The 14,409-nt window shown below is 47.3% G+C and overlaps 1 protein-coding gene across 1 annotated transcript in view; it reads left to right on the forward strand.

The window, feature by feature from the left end:
* LOC120401641 (calpain-14-like) overlaps positions 1 to 14,409 on the forward strand; it is a 48,686-nt gene that overhangs the window by 10,855 nt on the left and 23,422 nt on the right. The window contains exons 2-5 of the mRNA XM_039531794.1: positions 6,661 to 7,017; positions 11,983 to 12,052; positions 13,189 to 13,307; positions 13,912 to 14,048. Of these exons, the coding sequence (XP_039387728.1) occupies positions 6,781 to 7,017; positions 11,983 to 12,052; positions 13,189 to 13,307; positions 13,912 to 14,048 (563 nt within the window). The 5' untranslated portion in view covers positions 6,661 to 6,780. The remainder of the gene's footprint in view (positions 1 to 6,660; positions 7,018 to 11,982; positions 12,053 to 13,188; positions 13,308 to 13,911; positions 14,049 to 14,409) is intronic.

Here is a 14,409-nt window from a genome sequence, read left to right on the forward strand (position 1 = left end):
CTGTAAACCATGTATATGATGGAGTGTCACTTCAAGCCAGGTGGTGTGGCAGCACCAGGACCCCTACTTCCAGCACTTCTGGGGCTAGGTGGGAGGTGAGGGGTAATAGGGTTCCCCAATGTTAAACCAGTCATTAATTTAATATATAAATGGGAAGGAGAGGTTCCCTTGCTGCATTTTTACCTATGGACCAAGCCTCTTAATATCCCAGTATTGGGAGTAATGGAGGGAGAAACATAAAGTATCTGAGGTGGAATGGAAGAGAAGACGCGATGAGGGCAATAGATGGAAGGGAGGGAGATTTTTGAGCTGCAATGGAGAGACAGAAGAAGTGTGTGTCTAAGTGGAGACAATTTCCTTTTAGGGTGTCTAGAGCCCACATAGCAAATGTCCCTGTACCCTTTCTCTCTCCACTGCTCTGCCCTTCTACTGTCTCACTCCATTGTTCCATATGTTCCTACATCCTCTTTGCTTCAGGTGGAGGTGGTTTCTAGACAGTCCCAGCAGCCCCTTTCCCCAGACTATGGGCCCTTCTCTGTGCTGGTGGCAGGATGTGTAAGCAGGTTGGCCTGGGCCTGTCCAAGGTGTGGAAGAGTCAGAGGAGCACTAACAGGCAGGAAGGTCAAGGTCTCAGTGAGCCATGGAATCTGAATTCCCCTTTGGCCTTGGAGGTGGCCTCTGTTGCAGAACATTGGTGGGTGGGGCAATGTGGAGAAAGCTGCACTGCTGCTGTTTGTGCTGTACCTACTTCTTCTTCCCACCTGTCAAGCCAACACATTTCTAAAGCACCAAGGAAACCCTGAGCAGCCTATTTTCTCTTGCAGAGATTAATATTGCTAGGAATTAATATTGCATTCAGTGGTATAGTCATATGATAAATAATTGAATTATAATTCATTTTTTAAAAACAGAGCAATAAAAAGACTGGTAAGATAAGATGGTTTAATACTTGTAAAGAGACAATTTGTAGCTATGATAATCTCAGCCCAGCTTCTACTGGCTTGGTTTGCAGGAGACTTCTATTGGAACTGCTGTCTAGATTGCCAGTATGAACATTGGCTACCATAATATGCTGGATACGTGCACTGCAGCATGTGGATAAGTAACACTGTTAACTGGTAAAGTCAAGGATGTGTAGTTGGCAAACAAAGCCAGATGGCCTCTTCCTGCTTGTTAATATCTTAGTATCACTTATATCATCGGACCTGAAGACCCCTTTGGGCTAGACACTGTACATACACAAGTGTGAGAGAGCCCCTGCCCCAAGAGCTTAGAATCTGAATAGTATGTATTATTAACCCCGTGTTACACAGGGGTGACAGAGGCACGGAGACATTGAGTTACTTGCCAAAGGTCTCACACAGTGAGTTTGCAGAAGAGTCGCCCGAGCTCCATGCCACAAGACAGACCCTCTTTTAGCCACAAGACCATCCCTTTTGTCTAGAGAGCTGACAGGGTTTGACCATAGCTATTGAATAATTCTGATGATTTGTATGGTGGTACCAGAAGGTCATATCCCTGGAATTTCCATTTTTTCAGAAACCACACTTGTCTTAATCATCAATGTGACACAATTCTAAACACTGTACAGGCTCAATCCACTCTGAGCTGGATTCCCTTCCTGAAAACATAAATCAAGTGTAAATGCATGTGGATGGAGTCAAATAAATCCAGTCATCATGCATTATCAGTGGGGTGTGAACAGTGTCACCTGTTTCATCTTTGAGATTCCATAGAAAAGCAACTTTACAAACAAGGAAACTGCCTTCCATTTAAAGAATGAATGTGTCAGTTTCTGGTAAAGGTGACGGACTGACGTGTTCTTTCACGTCCACCAGTGGGACCAGGAGTTGCCTCCTGGGCAGGTCTCCAGAAAATGCCTATTATTGCTCAATACCACTAAACCTATTTTCTTTCCCCTCTCTTATGCTTGACTACGTGTCAGATTTGCATAAACAGGATATACCACATGCATATGTATACAGTGTATATATAAAAACAGGTGCCATTGGAGTGTTGTTGACAGTGGAACGTTACTGTTTCTTGTGAGGAAGCAAAGCCACCTGGAAGAAGGTAGGACACTTAAACTGTAAGTGATAGTTGGAGTGATTTGGTGCTGAAGTTCAGAGGATGTCTGGTGCCTGCATACGCTCATGAAGATTAGGATTTTCCAAGTGGAGGAGAGGCGCGCAGCTGGTGCTGCTGTAGTTACTTTTCTTTTATCATGCGCTTGGATGAAGTTCTTTTAGCAGCTCAAATGGGCATATTTGCAACATGTTGCGACTAGCTGTACTGAACAGAGAAGCTGTTGCTGTTGTTCGCTCTTTAATGGGAAAGAAAGAGAAGTTGGGGTATTTTCATATCGGATCATTTCAAACAAGAGAACAGGCGCAATCAATGTTAGATTAACAATGAGACCGACTCGATCAAATGATCTGGGTGCCACACATCAAAGGCTCTTGCCCACCAAATTCCTGGGAATGAGGGGGGAGGTGAGTGGGTGACTAATGTACACCTTGTGCCCCCTTCCATTTCAAGATCAAGAGCTATGCATTTCAGAGACATTAGGCTACATTTGGCCACAACGCATATGGCAGAGATTAGAAAGGCCCATTGACTACATTGGAGTTATATGTGCTCGGCACCTCTGATAATCACGACAGTTATTAAGGTGCCTAAATATAGATTAAGGTGCTTAACTATGAGCACTACAGGCCAGATCTTCTGCAGGTGTAAATGGCTTATTGTCATGGGTTTCCATGGGGCTCAGGTGGCATCTGATGATCTGAATGGTAATTTGAAAATTTCAGCCAAGGTGCTTAAAAGCTGCTATGTGAATCTCAGCATATAGACCAGGGGTCGGCAACCTTTCAAAAGTGGTGTGCCGAGTCTTCATTTATTCACTCTAATTTAAGGTTTCGTGTGCCAGTAATACATTTTAAAGTTTTTAGAAGGTCTCTTTCTATAAGTCTATAATATAGAACAAAACTATTGTTGTATGTAAAGTAAATAAGGTTTTTAAAATGTTTAAGAAGCTTCATTTAAAATTAAAATGCAGAGCCCCTCGGACCAGTGGCCAGGATCCGAGCAGTGAGAGTGCCACTGAAAATCAGCTCACATGCTGCCTTTGGCATGCGTGCCATAGGTTGCCTACCCCGATCTAGACTGATAGGCTGAGATTTTCAGAACTGTGCAGGCAATTCAGCCAGGCATCTTTTATTAAGATCAATAGAAGCCTATGGCCAAATCCCTGGCACTGCTTTGAAAATCTCAACAATAACAGATGTCACTCTTAACCCTTTAGGGCAATGGTTTAAGCACTGAGGATTTGGAGGAACATAATACCTAACATTCTGCTATGACGAATGACCAGCTATAAAAGATAGGACTATTGCATTGTCCACTAAATTCACCTTTTAGCACAGAGACGTTTGTTACACTCCTAACAGCTACAGGCTTAGGGGCAGATCATTAGCCAGTGTAAAGATTTGAATGGAGCTAGTCTGGTTTACGTCAGCTGAGGATCTGGCCCCTGAAAACAACCTGCTTCAGGATTTGCTGGCATAAGTGCACTCAGAGAGCAAAGAGGAAGAGAGAGGCTTTCAGAGAGTTACTTTGTACGCTGACTGCTTTTACTACATGCAAAAGCTTTGCCTGTGGGTTGTTGAGACACTCATTCCCAGCGCCTGGCAGCTCCAGAGCATCTAACAGTGTGTGAGAGGTCAGGCAAGGTCACATACTGCTAATCTATAGTGCCGAGGTATAAGTCAGATGACACACTGCTTCCAGTAGTAAACATACCAGAGGGAGGTGCGAAAAGAGAACAGGGCCAGATCTAGCCAGCCTTCTCATTCACAGCTTTCAGTTAAAGCACTTATCCTCTGTCTGTTACCCACAGCTGCTTGTCCTTAGAAACTGCACTTACTGAAAAGGAAGACACATACCATACTCCGCCCCCAGTACAGGAGGTGGCATAAGTAGTGTATGCTCAGAGCCACATTCAGTAACATTACTGACAGACATACACGCAGGCTTCTGTTTATACTGTACTTTGCACATCTTCAGCCCCTTCCTCCCAAGGCTCTGAGACTGTTGGGAAAGAAGAAGATTAAAACAAGTGGGGAAAGGATCCAGTAGCCATCTGAGTAATAATTGCCCATGGCGTAAGTAATTAGGTGTTGCATTACTTTTAACTTACATGGCATCTGTCATCCAAAGATCTCAAAGCAATTTGGCAAAGATGCTCAAAATTAGGTGCCTACAATTAGATTCCTAGGGGGAAATTTTCAAAGGTACGCAAGTAGGGTGACCAGACGTCCCGATAAAATCAGGACTGTCCTGATATTTGGGTGTTTGTCCCGCGCCCTGACCGATCTTTGGTCGGGATGCAATTTGTCCCAGTATTTCGCTCCGCTGCCAGCACTGGGTTGTTTTTTTTTTTTTCCTTTGGGCTCTGCCAGCTGCACTCAGCTTTTTTTTTTTTTTTTGCTCCGCCGGCGGACCCCCACCACAATATGTCCCGATATTTTCTTCATCTCACCTGGTCACCCTATGCGCAAGGTATTTAGGAACACAAATGTCATTGACTTTCAGTGGGTCCTACTGGAGTCACTAGGAGTTGGTGGATCAGCATGTTTGAAAATTTAGGCCATTTATTTAGGCACCTAAATGTGGATCTAGGAGTTTAATTTTAGGCACCCCTTTTTGAATGTCTTAGCTTTTATAATTAATAAGCTTCAAAACACGCCTGTAAAGTGTGGGTATTTTACAAATGTAATGAATTGGTAAACTGAGGCACAGAGAAGGGTAGGGCTGCAAATGATTTAATATGGCATTGTGGGTGCTCTGGGCATCTGAAAAATCAGACCCCATGTGTCAGCGTCTTGGTGGGTGTAACTCAGCATAGCTCCACTGAAGTCAATGGCTGGTAATCACGACACAGGAAAAAACCCATAACAGTTAAAATAAGAGAGGCCTCTCTTTTCACCTCAGGCCCTTTGGCACCAGCCACACAAACTGCAGCCTCTGGGTCACATTCTCCCCTCCATTCTTTGTGTTAAAACTCCTGTCTGTGCCAGTGGGATGAAGGTAGAATATAGCACTTTGGCTGGCTTCTGAATCTTGAGGCGCTATCAATGGGGAAAGCAGCTCAACTTGAGTTCCTTGATGAGAGCCACATTTGAGCCTGGAATGTCTGATTCCAAGTGAGTACAATTTCTGAGGTTACTGTGACGCAATGAAATTTAATTTTGCAGAGTATCTGTTGCAGAAGAGCCTCCCAAATGCTCACCCTCTCATTACTGCCTGGGATCTACTTTTCTTTCAAGACAAATTCAATTTTTCAGTCTATATTGTAGTAGCATAACCAGGGTCCCTTAGGAACTTCCTGGTTATCACTAAGATGTGCACCTGGGCTGTATGGAAATTCCCAATCACAGCAGGAATAGAACTTGGATTCTCTTGCTCCATGTACAGGGGACTCTGCCACTTGAGCTAAAGGATGTTGTTCTGTTAGCTTTTAGCATGGCTGCTAAAGGAAATCCAACAGGCATGTGGCATAAAAAATATGTGCAAGATCATTGTTAACACTTGTGATGTGGGTCACAGCACCAGGGGCGGCTCTAGACATTTTGCCACCCCAAGCAGGGCGGCGTGCCACAGGGGGCGCTCTGCCAGTCGCCGGGAGGGCGGGCAGGTGGCTCCGGTGGACCTCCCGCAGGTGTGCCTACAGAGGGTCCGCTGGTCCCGCGGCTCCGGTGGACCTCCTGCAGACTAGTGGACCCTCCGCAGGCGACCGGCAGATCGCCCCCCGCGGCATGCCGTCCCAAACACACGCTTGGCGTGCTGGGGCCTGGAGCCGCCCCTGCACAGCACATAAGAGGAGAGGAGAAATTCTTGTCTTGACTTGAATGTAAACGGAAGAGAAACCTCGGTGTGATTTCTATAATGGGTGTGTTGCATTCAGCAGGGTGGAATGGCTATTAGAATAGGAGGATTTACCATCTAACAAAACTTAGAAAGGGGAAGAAAACTCAGCAGAGGAAATCCAAAAGCAGATTATGAGTAATGGCTTTCTGTTTTCTCTAGCTGGTATTATTCTTTGATTTGTTGTTGTACAGTGAATGGTTCTTGTATAAAGAGATTTTTAAGATCGATAGCTAGCAACATTATATGTTGGCATGGAACAACCTACTCCTAGGTCTTCATTTAGTTATGCCACCAGAGATGGGCATTTTGTTAGTAATGTCTGTGTGACTCCAGGTGACTGGAATAAAGGTGTTACTAAGATTGTGGCATGACAGGAAAAGGTCTTAGAAGGGATTTAGAGTAGTCTACTGTGCCGGGGAGGTAATATGGGGAGAGACTCAGAATATCCTTGTGTGTTGCATAAAATGAGTTATCAAGGTCTTGCATTTAAGGCCCAATTCAATGTCCATTGAAGTCAATGAGCGTCCTTCCTTTGACTTCAAAGTGTGTTGGATCAGGTCTACAGAGTTCAAGTCTCAGATACCACAGTGTTGGGTGCAATGGTAGAACCTATGCTAGATAGATGGTAAGATGCCCACTCTGCTTTTGAGATTCATCCCTCCCTGCTGGTTATTCTTGAAAAATACACAAACCAGTTATGACTAAACTTGCTTGTTACAATTACTTTAACAGCCAGGAACTCTACTGAAGGAGACACTTTTCCACACAAAGAAGGTCGAGAGAGTCCTCCGGCATTGTGTAGTGACAAGACCCCTAAAGTATCACTAGCTGGGAATTTCTCCTACCACCCCCATGGCCTTGCTCTCATTCCTGAGACGAGGGAAATCAAAGCCACGGGTGCCTTCATGCAAGGGAGCCTTTCAAAAACCCAACAAACTTCTTCATCAGAACTACGAGACCTTGCTGGAGACATGCTTGAAGAATAAATGCCTGTTCAAGGATGAGAACTTCCCAGCTGACCTTTGTTCCATTGGAATGGGATCATTGCTGCAGAAACTGCCCCCAAAGCTACAGTGGAAGAGGCCACATGTAAGTGATGTTCAGTGAATGGCTCTTATGTGAGGGATTGTTTACGCAGGATAGCCATTAATGTTCCATGTTAGTACGGAACAACCTACTAATAGGTCTTTGAAACAGGGTGGCTTGCCCTTGGGCTGAAGATCCTAGGGCAAGTTAACGCTGATTACAGAATGAATCCCACCTGAGGGGAATCGGGCAATTTCCTATAAGGAGGAGAAAGTGACTACAGTAAGGGGGAAGCTCAGGGGGATGTACTGAGACTGCAGAGAGAGCAAGAGTCTCCTGCAGGAAAGACCCTGAGGTTGGGGAATTGCTTCAGCTCGGGAGGGCTAAGGCGGGAAGGACTTTGACCAGACCAGGGGAGTTTCTGCTGTACCCAGCTGAAGGCTGGAGGGAACCCACTATCGTGTCTAGTTTTGAACTTCAAGTTAATAAATCAGCAGAGCTGGTGTGATTTAACTGGAAAAACCCTATGTGGGATATATCTGGGGACCCAAGAAAGGAAAATGAGGTGAGAGGCTGCCTGCAGGGCTGCCCTGGGGCCACCAGGGGTGTTGTCAGGTGGCCACTTGTCTACAGTCTTCATTTAATTATGTCTTAAAGCAGGGGTGGGCAAACTACAGCCCACGGGCCACATCTGGCCCGCAGGACCGTCCTGCCCGGCCCCCGAGCTCCTGGCCTGGGAAGCTAGCCCTGACCCCTCCGCCGCTGTCCCTCTCCCCCACAGCCTCAGCTTGCTTGCTCCGCCACCTGTGCAATCAGGGCCAGTGCAAGGATGTTTCACGCCCTAGGCGAAACTTTCACCTTGTGCCCTCCTCCGTCCCCGAGCCGCCGCCCTGAGGCAACCCCCCGTCGCGGCAGCTCCTTCCCTCCGCCCTGAGGCGCCCCCCTGCCTCAGCTCACCCCTGCCCCGCCTCCTCCCCAAGCACGCCATCGCTGCTTCACTTCTCCCGCCTCCCAGGCTTGCGGCACCAATCAGCTTACGCGCCACAAGCCTGGGAAGCGGGAGAAGTGAAGCAGCCACAGCGTGCTCAGGGAGGAGGCGGGGCAGGGGTGAGCTGAGGTGGGGAGTTCCCCTGTGTGCCGCCTCCCCCGTTACTTGCTGCAGGTGGCCCTCCCCGTGCTTCCCTGCCCCAGCTCCTTCCACCTAAATGCCGGCGGCGACCGGGGCGGCCGAAGATCCGGCTGCTGCAGTCGCTGCCGAAGAAAATGCTGCCCCCCCTAAATCCTAGTGCCCTAGGCGAACGCCTAGGTCGCCTAAATGGTTGCACCAGCCCTGTGTGCAATGCTCTGGGCGGCAGGGCTGTGAGCTCCTGGGGCTGTGAGCTCCTGGGGCAGCGCAGACCTGGTCTCTGTGCTGCATGATGGTGGTGGTGGCGTGGCCCTTCTCCAGCCGGGTGGTGTGGCTGTAGTGCCGCCAGCCCCTGGTGCTCCAGGCAGCACGGTAAGGGGAGCAGGGAGCGGGGGGCGTGTTGGATAGAGAGCAGGGAAGTTCAGGGTGGTGGTCAGGGGGCAGGAATGTGGATGGTGGTTGGGGGGGGGAAACAGGGTTGAATGGGGGTGAGGTCCTGGGGGGAAGTCAGGAAGTGGGGGGTTGGATGGAGTGGCAGGGGGAAGTAAGGGGCAGAGGTTCTGGGGGCAGTCAGGGAGAAGGGAGAAGGGGTGTTTGGATGGCGCGGGGGTCCCAGGGGGCCATCAGGAATGAGAGGAGGGGTTGGATGGGACGGCGGGGGTCTAGGGGCAGTCAGGGGACAGGGGTCCCAGAGGGGCCCTCAGGGAACGGGGTGGTTGGATGGGGCAGGAGTCCTGGGTGGTTTGTGGGGAGATTTATGGTAGAAAAAAATTTCCCCATACTCTAATGCTCCAGAACTACTTGCTAGATTTGACATTTTTATGGCCCATGACACTATGGAGCATTTGTAATGTTCAGACATCGCTGAGTAAAATATCATCTTGACTCGATGGAGAGTGACATATGCAGAGAATGTCTGTGTACTGAGAAAAATATACCACAGTCCATCCATCTGTCTAATATAACCTTTCTGCTCATCACCATAGGCGCAGTAATAAAGTAACATAGTGGCAGGATTGAATGGATGGGGCCAGTGATGAGCTGCCAAAATCTTAACAACCGGTTCCCTATAAAAAGTTCTGATTTAAGGGGGGGGAGTGGGGGAGGGGCCAGGGAGAGATCATCGTGGGGCCGGAGGCCCCTGCAGGGCCTGGGCCAATTGCACCACTTGCCCCCTCCCCTCTCCTCTGGCCAGCCCTGGAGCTTGCAGCAGCCCCACCGCCACCTTGCTGGGCCATTCAAAAAGTGGCAGCAGGATGACTCCAGAGCTCAGCTGAGCTGCCCAGCTGATGCCCATGGCTGGCCACGCTGCAACTAGGGGGAAGCTGGGGAAGGGCCGGGGGAGCCTCAGCCTCCCCAGCGGGGAATCCTGGGAGCAACAGGATGGTCCGGCCCACAGACCGGAGTTCTTTGCCCACCCTCTGGCCCTTTAACAACCGGTTCTCCACAGAGGTCTAATTTTAGCAACCAGTTCTTGAGAACCTGTGGGAACCTGCTCCAGCTCACCACTGGATGGGGCAATGTGGGCCCTGTGCTCTGGAAAAGCCTCCACATTTTGTATTTCTACCTGTATACCCTGGAAGTACCTGCACAGGTTTGAGGCCTTTTGCTCTGAAATCCCCATGCTGCTGACAGCCACAGGTTTTTAATTGCAGGGCAGACATACTCTGTGACTGTTCACATAAGTGCAGGCTGAGCAGTTTCGTCTGGGGTAAGGGTTAGTATTTAATTACTCTAAGTGTCTTTTGAGTGCTTGGCATTTCTCTGCCACCCTTGATGGGGAAGACGACAGTGTGAAAATTAAATTGAGCAATTTGTGGATCATAATAGTCAAGGAGAAGTTTGGCATTTATTTTATGAATTTGCCCGGAGAGGTAATAATATGTCTTCTTTCTGAACTATTACTCACAGAGTTTTTGCGGCCACAGAAAGTTCTTCAGCAGCTATCAGTTAGTTTTTTTTCTTCATTGTCTAGCCCGGGGCTGGTCTACACTAGGGGAGGTATCGATCGTGAATAGCGTAGCTGAAGTCGAAGTATCTTAGATCGATTTACCTTGGGTCCTCATGGCGTGGGATCGATGTCCACGGCTCCCCGTGTCGACTCCACTACTGCCGCTCGCTCTGGTGGAGCTCCGGAGTCGACAGGAGCACGTTTGGGGATCGATATATTGTGTCTAGATGAGACGCGATATATCGATCCCCGAAAAATCGATCGCTACCCACCGATATGGCGGGTAGTCTGGACGTACCCCCAGTTATTAGTCATAGCTGTTGAAGACATGACAGGAGGTAGCCTCTGTTGTGAATTACATAATTGGAATCTCAGTACAGTCGAACCCATTTATCTCGACCTCGGTTAACTTGCCAATCCTATTAAGTCGACGTTTTAGAAGTGGAACCGCCAAACTCCCTCTTTGTCTTATGGGTTTCTCATCCGTTATGTCGATTCTTTAATCTCGCCGAACCCTAATATCTCGACCCACCGTGTCCCCAGCCGCCCGCTCCCCGGATCTCCAGCCGCGCGGTTCCCCAGCCGCCCGCTCCCCGCGTCCCCAGCCGCCCGGCTCCCCGCGTCCCCGACCCACCGTGTCCCCAGCCGCCCACTCCCCGGCTCCCCAGCCGCACGGTTCCCCAGCCACCCGCTCCCCGTGTCCCCAGCCGCCCGGCTCCCCGCGTCCCCGACCCACCGTGTCCCCAGCCGCCCGCTCCCTGGCTCCCCACCCAGCCGCCCGCTCCCCACATCCCCAGCCGCCCGGCCTGACCCACCGTGTCCCCAGCCGCCTGCTCCCCGCGTCCCCAGCTGCCCAGCTCCCCGCGTCCCCGACCCACCGTGTCCCCAGCCGCCCGCTCCCCGCGTCCCCAGCCGCCCGCTCCCCGATCATCTCGATCTTTATCTCGATCATCGGTTATCTCGACGCTTTTTGGCAAACCCCTAGGCCAGCGACATAACAGGGTTCAACTGTACTAAGAGTAAAAGAATGAGCAGCAGCATAGAATTCCAAGACAAGAAACTCTGTTAAAGTTAAGTTTTAATATACATGTTAGTAACCCAAGAGTGAAAAACCTTACAGGGATTGTTTTAATTATCTCCAAATCAGGCATTTCAAACTCAGGAAATTCAAAGTTAAGGCTACACCTAAAAGAAATCCAAACATGTTAAGGTAATAAATGCACAGTTATGGCACTGAAACAATCTCAACTCTGCTGTGTATTTATACTATGAGAGGAACAAAGGGAGAAAAAATCCCTAAGGTATCTTTAAAAATCAGTTTACTCTGGAACCACAAACAATGTCTTGGTGATAATTGTATAGTTATTTCATGGCATCAGTACAGGATCTGATACCCGACCTGCTCAGCAGCAGGAGTAGCTCTGTTAGGAATAGAGCTGGGTAAAATTTTTCAGCCCAAACACTCTTTTTGGTGATAAATGCTGATTTGGCAATACTGTTGTTTTGCAAATTTGTGTCAGTTTCACCAAATTGTTCATTTCAAACATTATTTCACTGTAACATTTTCAAAATGAAACGTTTTTGGTTTTTTGGTTTCGCAGTTTCCACTCATATTGTTAAAAAAAAATCATGAAATCGTTCAAAGTGAGACAAAACGTTTTGGTCAACCCAGAATGATTTTTTTTCTGACTTTTTGAAATTGCCAGCAAAGCAAAACATCCCTGATTTGTCCAGGAGTCAGAAAGCAGTGAGGTGACTTCCCTACACCCTCTTTAAGACACATGACAGAGACCTCCAGAAGCAATGTCAGAGACCTTAGACTCCTCAGAAACTCACTCCATTAGTGGTGAAGTGACTTCAGAAGAAGCCATTCAGTCCTCAAGGTTTTGCAGGACCTCTGCAATGATTTGACATTCTCTCTCTCTCTCTTTTTTGGTCTTGTACCTTCCAGGAGCTGCATAAAACTCCAATATTTTATACTGCAAACACAAGACGGCTTGATCTCTGCCAAGGATTGGTTGGTACGGCTGCTTTCTCTTTTGTATATATAGCTATACACAGAGCAATTTGAGCTTAATTTGAACTGTGTAAGACTGCATATAAAGGGTGTTGATTTCAATATCCTTCCAGCTCTGAATAAAATGGATTAGGTAATTATGTAATATGCTCAACAAAGAAGCTAATGTTCTAGGCTAAGATGTGATCCAAAGAGGTGGGAAGTGTCCCAACTAGTTGAAAGCTCCACTGTATGCCATAAACATGACTTTTATTAATGTTGGTGCTGGAACATGAACTGACCTTATCTTCATACTTGTCTATAAAGTGCCATGCATCCTACGCAAATGATAACAATAGGAGCTTTGTCACTGTGCCTAGTCACTAGAGCATGTAATATATTTCATATCACATAGACAGCAGAAGGGCCTGTGACTACTGCGATATGTGTATTGGGCACAAAGCAGGCTTTGTGTCCACCTTGACTTGCATCTGTTATGAAGTGAGAAGAGGAAGGGTGGGTAACTTAGTGAAGGTGTGTAAGACTTGTCCTCTTCTAAACGGGAGTGTGGTCTAGTGGTTAGAGCAGAACGGCCAAGTTCTATTCTCAACTCCACCACTGACTTACTGGTTGGACAAGTCATATTTGTGCTTCAGTTTACCCAGGTTAAAAGGGTAACAGATGGTCTTAGGCTTCATTACATTTGTAAAGTACTTCGAGATCCTCAGACATAAGGTATAATAAACGCAGATCATTACTGTTAGAGCTGGTCAGGAAATGATTTTTTCCGTGTGAAAAATTTCAAGTTTTTGTAGAAACCCCCCAACAGTTTGGGGGTTTGGGCAATTCTGGTTGTTGAAACAGGAAAAAAAAAGGTTTGTTTTTTTAAATGAAAACTTAAATATTTTCACTGAAAACTTTTTTTGTGACATTCCAAATTCATTTGTACTCCATTCCAAATGAAAAGGCTATGAGAGGACAGTAAAGCACTAAACCTGTTTTGACTTAATAAAACACAAATCTAGCTCATCCCAATTTTTTTTGGTGTAGTTATAACTTAAAAGCATCCAACATGCTGCCTCCTCCAAAAATATTTGTCAATGACAGCAATCATTCTGTCTTGATTCCACCCCAGTGTAATTGCTCATTCTTTTGGTACAGAAAACTGCTGGTTCCTGGCCGCATTGGAAGCGCTGACGTTCCACCAAGACATCTTGGCCGTGGTCGTGCCGCAAAACCAAAGCTTTGATAGGAAGTACGCTGGCATTTTCCATTTCCGGGTGAGTGTTCTTCCCCCTAGCACTGGAGGTCCTCAAAAATTATTCCTTATACTTGACGGTGCCATGACTAAGATCGTGTTCTCAGATAGTCCATGAGCAATTCCCGCTGCCCTCAGTGAGCGATCTGAATAGGCAACTCAAGTCAGGAAGTGGGTGTCGTCCCAACCCCTCTTTAAATGAAGTGACACACTCAGAGTCAAAATAAAGTCACCCCTCTTGGTGAATATAAAAAGTTTATGCTCAATCCTTCTATCCAGCTTTAGCTGTCCCTATGGTTACCTTACTCCAGCCTAAGTCTTCACCACTCCTACACCCCCCAGCATGGCTGCCCTCAGGACCCATCTGTTCCAAATCTTTACACATTTGGTCTCTCTTTTAGCCTGAGAGCTACTCCCATCTCTCTTTACCCCACCCATGTATAAAAACTAGCTGCACCTGTGAGGCAGCAGAACCCACTGACCACAATAGAATCATCACCCTCTAACAGGTTACATGTTACTCTGACAGCCTGTTACAACCCATAGCTAATAGATGGGTCCTTTTCTATTGATGAAGAGCGGATTACTTCCCAGTGAAATATTTGCTTGTTCCTGTCCCCTTGCAGTTTTGGCACTTTGGTGAATGGGTTGATGTGGTGGTCGATGACCGACTGCCAGTGAACGAGGCTGGTCAGCTGGTTTTTCTCTCCTCCGTTTGTAAGAATCTCTTCTGGGGAGCCCTTTTGGAGAAGGCGTATGCCAAGTAAGTGAATCGTCGTGCTTTATGCAGATAATCTCTATCTACAATTTGTTGCCTCCTGCATATGCAGTTATTTCTCTCTAACAAATAGGTATTGTAAAATTTGCAATATCTGGAATATTGTGTGTGGTTCTGATCTCTATACTTTAAAAATTAAAAGCTACCAAATCTAGCTTTTTTTTCTGGTGTAGTGATAATTACATGATAATTAACCCCAGTTAGAACCCTTGTATAGGAGCCTAAGAAGCAGTGGTCATGGAGACAGAAATACACTCTCACCCTGGGAGAAGGTTCTTCTAGGGTAGGCTTGAAATGGTTGGTGGGGTGGGGAAGTTTACATTGCCACTGTAAACACTGTACTTAT

The sequence above is a fragment of the Mauremys reevesii genome, linkage group 3 (assembly GCF_016161935.1).
Source record: "Mauremys reevesii isolate NIE-2019 linkage group 3, ASM1616193v1, whole genome shotgun sequence".
In the NCBI taxonomy this organism is placed as follows: Eukaryota; Metazoa; Chordata; order Testudines; family Geoemydidae; genus Mauremys; species Mauremys reevesii.